Genomic DNA, 9650 nt, shown 5'->3' on the forward strand with positions numbered 1-9650 from the left:
TAAAAACTTTGTATTAGTTTAATAGTTTATAAAACAACAAAACAAATTGAACCACCAAGTTTATTTAGGCTTGAGAATTGAAATGTTCAGCCTAATCCTTCATTCGACAGATGGCCGAAGGCCCATTTACTAGTTAGTTGTAGCTCAATTGAGTTTTATCCTATTGTTTTAAGTTTTCAAAGTTCAAATGTTGTGTTACAAAGCAAACAGCCGAGCACAAAGTAACTTTTATAACTTCATATACTAGTGCGTTATGTAATAAATATTTAGTTATTTATGTTGTAATTACACACATATTTATTATTAACTTGATTGTATTATACATAAGGCTCTAGCTTGATAATTAAATAAGCTTCAATTTAGAAGTCCACTCATTTAAACTCAGCTTGATTATAAATTTTATCCAATAAAACCTGAATAGCTCACCAACCGCTAGACTCACACCCGAAAAGAAAATTCATGTATCAAACTAATTATTCTCAGGGAGCATTAATATCTAGATAACCCAGGTTTTATTAAACGAATCGGCACATATAACACAATGGAAATGACAATAAATAACAGGGCTAAGCCTACAAGATAAACATTCATTCACCAGTTATTGGTATAAATTCGAATGCACACTAGCATTTTCGACCAGTTATGGAGCGTAATTTACAAACATGTTTAATCTACAAATGAAAATAATTCACTTTTACAACAAAAGAATGGACATTTATTTTACAAATCCAACTACATATATTATTATTAGTTTTTAACAAAATAACTAGATATACTGAACACTACTTGTTTCCTCCTTCACTTTAGCTACGCATCGCAACTCACTCGATAAACGACCATACTCCTTCTGGGCCTCTCCTAATTCAAATTTAAGCTGCATCACCTGCACCGAATCGATTATAAAAACCAACATTAAACACAATATCAAGCCCAACTTATGATAAAATAACTAAATAATACAAAAATTACCTTGAGATTGAGTTGTTCTTCCGCCTTCGCAAATTCTGAGCATCTAAAGAAAAAAAAAACAAATTGTGCAACGAAAACAAAAAAAATAATTACAATCACATTCTCAAATTAAGTTCTTTTTATTTAAAATAGCAATGATAAATAAAGAAAATAAAATGTGAATAATATGTACAGAATTAGAATACTAACTTTGCTTGAAGCTCTCTGTTATCTTCAATCGCACTTTCCGCATCCCGAGTTTTGTTCAAATTAGTCTACAAAAGAATAATAACATTATTCACGTGGCAATTTGGACCCGCTTACTTATAAAAGAGTTGACGTGGGTTATATATGTTATCTGTAATGGGTCAAACGGGTTATAAGATATCGGGTCAAAAGTCATTGGAAGTGTTTTAAATGCATAAATTCTCACATTTAACGCAATAATCATTCACAAGACATAAATATTAAATAAAAAGGTGCTGTGACCGTTTGAAACGAACTCATCTTGACCTGTTACGCAACCCGGCCAATTTCTCATCCCTATTATTGAAACTAGGTCTGGTCTGTAAACGAACCGAACTGACACGAACGGAGCATTTACGTGTTTTCGTTTAACTTTAACAGAACAAATGATCGAACACAAACAATTAAACGAACGTGGGTTTCTTGTTCGTGTACGTTCGTTAAGAAAATGAACGTGTTTGTGTTTGTTTATGTCCATTTGTTAATAGTATAACGAATGGTTCAGGAACGTCAATGAACATCGATGAACGAAGAAAAGTGACAGAAAACCAATCAAAAGTAAACGCGAACATCAACTTGTTGGGCTTGAAAAACTAATACAAGTAGACTAAATTGTAATGGATGATATTTAATTTAATAAAAAAATAGACTACATTGTAATGGACTAAAGAAAATTAATACATAAACAAATGTAACCAAACAAACATAAACTAACAAACACAAATGAATGAGCAAGAGATGTTCATGTTCGTTCATTTAAGTAAATGAACAAAAAGTTCAGTTCATGTCCATTGTTAATTAAAGAAACATTAGACTTCTGTTTGTTTGCAAGCCTAATGAAAACAAATCAGATAAAAAAAAGTGCTGAATTACCTGATTAAGTCCATTGACAGAATTGACCTCCATCCGGGCATCTGATTCAAACGTTACGGGTTCATAACATGATTTCCTCTTCAAGTTTGACCCTTTTTAAATAGAAACAAGGCAAATTAAACAGGGTTAATGAAAAAGAGAGAAAAGCATTTTCCAAAAACAAATGACCATCTTTTATTATATTAAAAGCAACCTACAAAGAATGGACCTTATGGTTTACCCAAATTACTGATTTGATACTTACTTTTCAAAAGTTACACCTTTTAGACAAGACATTTTTTAAAAAGTAACACAATTAATCCCAGCTCAGAATGGTGTTGAAATTTTCTGTGAAGTATTTTTTTTAAAATGACCAGAATACCCTTATACTTTAAATATTAAAGATAGATAACAACTCTCTTTTGAAAATGACCAAAATACCCTTAACCTATATATATTAAAGATAAAATAATAAAATAACTGGCACCACCTCCCTTTTAGTTAAAATAAATGACTTACTATTTTAATTGTGGTGCTTAAAGGGTAAGGGTACTTTACTCACTAGAAAAAAAAAACGTGTTACTTTTTAAAAATTGTCTGGTCTAATGGTGTAATTTTTGAAAAGTATATAACTATGCATCGAATCCGTACTTGGGGTAAACCACAGGGACCAACCATGTAATTCGTTCTTATTATTATTTTTCACATTTCTAACCTGGTTGGAAACCTGGAGGGCAGCTCGGTTGTTGTACCATGTGTGACAACGGTTTTGATTCAAACGATGCTCTGCTGTCCATGGTAGTTATCATTGGCGGTTTTATAGTCGTGTCACCGTTAGTAAAGAATTTCTTCTTGGGCTGGTAAATAAAATTAGAGGCACCCATGGCAGTTGATGGTGGCCTTGCTTTTTTATGAATTTGATAACCGATCAGTCCACAATGGTAATCCCTGCAGTAAAACAACCAAACAGTCAGTGAACCGTTAGATGGGAAGTTCGTTTATTTGATAAACGAATGAACATGAAAACATGTCTCGTTCGTTTATGTTCGTGAACGTTCCTTTATATTAATTTATGTTCGTTCTTTTACTTTCATTTATGTTCATGACTATATGTTTGTTTAAGTTCGTTTACATTGATATTCACATTACTTTTTACTAGTTTTAATGCAGTTATGTTTGTTCATCTATGATCAGTTACTTTACGTTCGTTTATATTGTTAACGAACAACATAAACAAACACAAACATGCCGTTCGTTTAATTCGTGTGTGACCTCTTTTTGATTATTGTAAAATGAACAAACAAAAACAAGAAACCCTGTTCTCTGAATAATCATTTTCGATCGTTTGTTTGGTCAAAGTTAAGCAAACAAACACAAACACGAACATGCTCCAGTCGTATTCGTTTGGTTCGTTTACAAGCCTAGTTACACGTAGCAAGATGAACAGGTTGGGTAACCGGTCACAATAGCTTCGGGTTTAAACGGGCCATCTTCAGAATGGCTTAAAAGAGGCAGAATTGGGTTGGGCCAGTTTGCCCCATTCCCATTTTAGCCAAATTTAATTGTTTGACCTGTAAATATAAGCGAGTTGAATTGTTTTACCAGTACTCTAATGCCATTTCTTTTAACCGATGAACAAGTTTTTGATAAACAGAAGTTTTCTCAAAATCTTGTTTATCATGAGTGGGCTCAATAAAATTTGCTTCAAGAATACCTGTAAAAAATATTTTTATTGTAAGAAACAAACAAGTTTTGCGTAGAATCCGCAGAATTTAAATTCTTACCAACTACTCCTCGCCCTCTGTTTGAAGAATAGCTAACCACGGGCCAAAATGGCTGAAAAAATATGCACAGTATTCTTACAATTAAAATGCAGATTTTAGAAAAATAAAAAGGCTATTTAGAATTGTTTATGCGTTAAACATTATTTGACTTTTAACCCCTTTAACATGTCTGACAGTTTGACATGTTTGAGATAAAAGATAAAAACAACCCAAATCGACCCCTTTCAGTTCAGTTTTGGTTTTGCATGTAATACTAACCACACCGAATATGCAGCCTTTCATTTTTTATTTTTACGTCCAAAGTCATTATTTTGAGAAAATAATTATTTTCGGCTAAAAACTTCAAGCCCAAATGGCAAAACCGAAACCGAATCCAAACCAAAGGCCGAAAAACCGAATATGATAAAACTGAATATTTTGAATTCAAACGAATTCGATTTCAAAATGTTGGGGTGTGCATGGATCGGTTTTGGGGGCAAACTGAATGATTTCATTTTCGGTTTTAATTTAAATCTAAATAAAGAAATAGAAAGAAATAATCACCAGTATCAGACAGTTTTTGTGGTAGACATTAAATCCATGAACATTGACAAGGGGCGCCTCCTTAGCAAAACCAATCGTTGTAACCACCGAACCCTAAAATGACCAAAAACACCTTCCCTTAATTATTATTTTATTAAAAACTAGAAAACAGTTATTAACAAATTCAATTCAACCTCAATAGGTTTATACATGATAAATTCGGTGTACTTCAAGTCAGTAGCAACGTTATGATACAACACAACTTTCCCACACAATGCCATTGTAAAAGTTTCGGGTAATTTTAAGTACAAGATTGATAAATATGCCTGAAATTAACAAAAAAAATGTTAGAAGAAACTATTGGTAAAATATAAATTATTACATACATTGAAAAACTTACACGGAGAGAATAACGAAGCCGGTTTGCAAGATGTTCGTTTGTGGCTTGACGAAAACTGTCTTTTCCCTTGTTAGGTAACTTAGGTGCGATCCGAGTTATACAAATATCCTAAAACCAAATTAATTGCAATTTACATTTTTATATGTTTCTCATAGGTTTATAAAATACTCTCCCAATTTGTAAATTGTTTTAAGAGTTCTTCTATTATACTTTCACATAGAACGGAGTATGTTCGTGTTCGTTCGTTTAATGTTAACCGAACAAATGGTTGAACACAAACAATTAAACGAACATGGTTTTCTTGCTCGTTTTCTTTCGTTAAGAATATGAATGTGTTCATGTTCGTTCGTTGATAGTATAAACAAATGGTTCACGAACATAAACGAACTAACGTGAGTAAGAAACATTAATGAACGTAAACAAACAAACATACTCGAACTTAGATGAATGGACGTAAAGAACGTTCACGAAAATGATTAAACAAACAAGACATGTGTTCATGTTTGCTCGTTTAACTCAACAAACACATACTTTTCTCTAAACAATTCACTAAACGTTCGGTTCAATTGCAGGCCTAATAGTTAGTCGAACGGGTCAAATAAAAATATAAACTTAAAGAAAAACATATCATAATATTCACCTAAAGTGTGTTTTAATAAATTAACCCTCATAACTCATAAGTTGTTTAATTCATAAAACTACTATAATATTTTTGACATACCACCTACTTATAAAACTAATATTGTAAAAAAATCTTGAAAAAAGTATTTCTAGGAAATCAAATAAGGAGCAGCCAATACCTCAGTATCTGAGTCAAAATCAAGCTCCATACTCCTGTCTTGATCAAGCCACAGATTGTATATGATGATTTTTGTGCCATGAGAACCAACATTTTCAAACTACAGATCATTAAAAAAAAGAAAGAAATAAACTTGTTATGTAAAGAATTCCATATATCGAACCAGCTACGACTCAACAAGATGATAATATCCCCTTGGTTTAAAAAAAAAGTGATGCTTTACATTGTGAGTTGAAACCTAATATTTTATAAACGCAAGTATAACATGAAGCAATAATTGATTTAAGTTGATTGTTATGAAATATGATATGCTTACTAAATTTTACTTGCTTTTCAAGTCGCAAACTAGAAGACACAATTACGATCAGATTACTCTTGAGTGGGTTGATTTGTGTTATTTTCAAAATATAGCGGGTCTCATTAAAATAGCTGAAAATGGAATGGGTCAACGGGCTAACAGATCAAACGATTTCGTTTAGCTGTAATATCAATGCATAGAACCTCCTTGATCAATTTTGTTCAAAGACTCAGTTTATTATAGCAATAATACTTTTTTGTAATGACATTTATAAATTAATCAACTGTTAGTTCTCAAGGAGTAGGAACAACCGAACAAACTTACTGGTTTAAGTAGTTCCTCTTCTGTTGAAAATGGAGACCATCGCAACAGCATAGACATATTTAAATTATGATTCTCATGATCTTTTGATTGTAGGCAAACAAAAGAGTTTGTCATAATGTTGAATTCATAGTGAACCTGCATTTCCAATAAAACAACTTTAATCATAGATTAGAATGCATGTCTAATAAATAATGAAAATGTTAATAATAATTACTGAAACGATATCACCTATAATAATACCTTAAACATTTGAATATATCAATTTATAAGAGTGTAACTTGTAATCAATAAAAATAGACTTAGTGTGACACTTTGACTCAGTTGACCCATTCCCCTGTTAGATACTCTTTTGTAATTGACCCATTTGTGAAAACTTAACCCAAATCAAACCCATTTAAATCAAAGCTGCCACATCATCAAAAAAAGAAAATAACATGGGAACTACTATTCTGTCATAACCCTCTCGAGTCAAAAATGTATATGATAAAAGTCCAATGCTTTGAGTCATTTTCCTGCTCATAAAAACAGTGATAGAATTCAAAAGCAGAATACATAAAGATAAGGAGAGCTAACTAACTATGAAATCAAGAAGACGATAAACGTGATTGAGGTCCAGAAATTATGTGTTTGGACGTGAACGCGTTTTAACTCATTGATATTGATGACATGAAATAGATGAAAAATTAAACCTGTTAGTTATGTTACGACTGAAAACTATTACATCAGCTCCAAGCCTCATAGTACTGGTCTTAAAGCCATTTCCATCTGAGCATAGTCTATTAATAACAAAAAGATTATATATAACTTAAAAAAAGGTATTTATCTAGAACAATGTGTACATACACTTTCCAATCGCTGATACTGATGATTTATCTGAAAAACCAAAACTCAGACACCGACGCATAGCTTCCGGATCCATCCCGTTTCCATCATCTATAGTTTGAATATATTTTTTTTTTAGAAATATCATACTTCTAATAAAAATAATTAACAAAACGTTATTTGTAAAGCAGAAGATATGCTACCTTGAATTAACAAAGCAGGGCTCCCGTTTCTTGGGTTTAAGGTTTTATCTATAACAACAAAAGTGGCCCCATTTTGTATCTACACAATAATAAAACTGGCTATAAGAAGCATATAATAAAATAGCAACATAATTGTCCAATGAAATGGATAGTATAATTTATTAATGTCCCACTTACAGTTAATTACCTTTATCCTCAAATCTTGCAGGTTTTCCAATTCAGTTGGTAACTTAAAAGGGTAAAACTGACATTCTGATTAACAAAACTTGCATCAAGTGCAGATTTTAAGTTGCGTTTTCACAGACTATTTAGTTGGCACACTAACTATTTATTAAAAATATATAAACTACCCAGAATAAGTATTTTGCATCGACCCGACCAGACCCATTTTCGACCCGCACCAAGATTACCCGTTCTTTAGGCATGTAAACGAATCAAGCGCGCGGTGAACCGTTCATGAATTATTCAGCGCGAAGTTTGTTTATTTAATAAACAAAGTTACGAACGAACATGAACACATTTCTCATTCATTCGTTTTTGCTCGTTTATGTTTGTTTTGTTTACTTCCGTTACGTTTTGTTAGCTTACATTTGTTTAAGTTCGTTCATATTTGCGTTCACTGATATATTCATTTACATTTTTTAGACCCAGTACAATCTAATCTAGTTCTACGAAACTAAAAATCACCTATTACAATTCAGTCTAGTTTTTATCAAAATTTTTAGGCCCGACATACTGGTGTTCACGTTTACCTTTACTTGGTGTTCGCTCGGTTGTGTTCATTCGTCTGTGTACAGTTATGTTTGTCCGTTTACATTCATGAACCGTTCTTAACGAACAAACACGAACATGAAGCTCCATTCATTTAATTGTTCGTGTTAAAGTTAAAATGAACGACCTGGCTCATTTCGGCACACACCAAGATTACCATTTGAAAACACGTGAATACAAATTGTAATATAAAGATGTGAAATCAGTAGCAGTTTTATTACCTCATCCACTGCATTGTCAATAAGCTCTGCTATAGCTGCAAAAACAAAACAAAAAAAATTAGTTAAACATGTTTGTAAATTAATTGTATTCAACATTTGTTGAATTTATGACAGTATATGCTTATATCGCACTACTATATATATTTTTGAGAATCTCAACATACCACCAAAAACCCATTTATGAGAAGTGGCATTAGAGTGAAGAAATCTCGGGTGTATATGCAGATAAGTTGAACCAGCTGCAAAATCATTTTGTCACAAGATCCATTAGAGTTAGACATACATAGAATAAAAACATAGGACTGATAATACATTGAGTTGTGGGCTTAAAAGCAAGCTCATTATTGTAGACTCCAGCTTTCCAGAATTGCCTAATTATAGGGGCTTCGCAAACCGGTGACGTGGAACAAAGGTTTGTATAGTCGGCGGTTGACTGCTGAGAGATGTTGAATAAGTTTGGTTCCAATTTAACACCATCAGCATCCATTTTTGCATGAACATTACCACTAAGTAACTCTTTCATTCACTGCAACAAACATTCAGGACATAGTTTTAGCATCTTGCAGAAAAATGTGATTACAAAGCACATAAAAAGATTGATAGAAGCAAACCAGATGATTCTTTAAAGAAAATAATGAAAATACAAAACCAGGCTGCTATGGTGGAGAGGTAGGTTTCCTCTAACAATCCCTATTTATAAAAAAGAAATAATATGAATTTCTATTTTAGCTAAGGAAATGAAATACTATGATTGGTTGTGCAAAATAACATTTTTGCTCAATTTACAAACCATAAATAGCAAATGTCTTACAAAGCAAACAAACAAACAAACATATCCCACTGAAAAGTTACAATTCCTTATATACATTTATAGATGAAATAACTATAACTATAATAATAATAATATGATGAAAAGTCAACATAGTTAGTTAATAATAATAAGACGCCACCCGGCTGTCCTTTTATTCCAACTAGTTTTAACTCCCCGCCCAGGGGTTGTTAATTTTCATAGACGTAGTAGTAGTAGTAGTCACATTAAGTTTTAAGTCTGTTTTTCGATTAATTTGATTTGCAAGGATAATGTAACCCGAATGAAAGCTTCAAACGAAAATCGCAAATTCATGTCATATATATTTATTTAAAAGTGTATGCCATCTAATGATATGTAGAGAATGATACACGTTAGAAGATAATAATACCAAAAATTTTAATAGTTTATCAAAGGTTACAAAATGTTTCCCCTTGTCAAGTCTTATAAACTATGGAGGTATCTTATATTTTAGGGAGTTTACATAATAACCTTCCTATCAAGGTTACATGTGCAATCATTTAAGCCAAATATACAGTACTTAAAGCAAAGTTAGTGTTAAGAAAGTTGTCGTTAGAGGTGGGCCAATAAACCGAAACGGCCCGAAAATAGAACCGGTTTGAACTTAATTGTGTAGGAACCTGTTTGGGAA

At 32.1% G+C, this 9650-nt stretch overlaps 1 protein-coding gene across 1 annotated transcript; it reads right to left on the minus strand.

Annotated features, from left to right (window-relative positions):
- Positions 1 to 653: 653 nt before the first annotated feature.
- Positions 654 to 8725, minus strand: LOC143582109 (protein MICRORCHIDIA 6-like). The gene is made up of 19 exons (XM_077064742.1): positions 8503 to 8725; positions 8355 to 8429; positions 8191 to 8225; positions 7199 to 7277; positions 7017 to 7106; positions 6863 to 6938; positions 6607 to 6685; positions 6174 to 6308; positions 5553 to 5651; positions 4753 to 4860; positions 4547 to 4678; positions 4374 to 4466; positions 3831 to 3882; positions 3649 to 3760; positions 2762 to 2994; positions 2068 to 2159; positions 1159 to 1223; positions 970 to 1012; positions 654 to 883 (listed from the first exon to the last, which is right to left on the minus strand). The coding sequence occupies exons 1-19, from the start codon at positions 8711 to 8713 to the stop codon at positions 767 to 769; spliced, it is 1926 nt and encodes a 641-aa protein (XP_076920857.1). The 5' UTR covers positions 8714 to 8725; the 3' UTR covers positions 654 to 766.
- Between the last annotated feature and the right edge of the window lie 925 nt (positions 8726 to 9650).

The sequence above is a fragment of the Bidens hawaiensis genome, unplaced genomic scaffold, assembly GCF_021521415.1.
Source record: "Bidens hawaiensis isolate Kalapana, Puna unplaced genomic scaffold, B.hawaiensis_p1.1 tig00031453_1, whole genome shotgun sequence".
Classification (NCBI taxonomy): Eukaryota; Viridiplantae; Streptophyta; class Magnoliopsida; order Asterales; family Asteraceae; genus Bidens; species Bidens hawaiensis.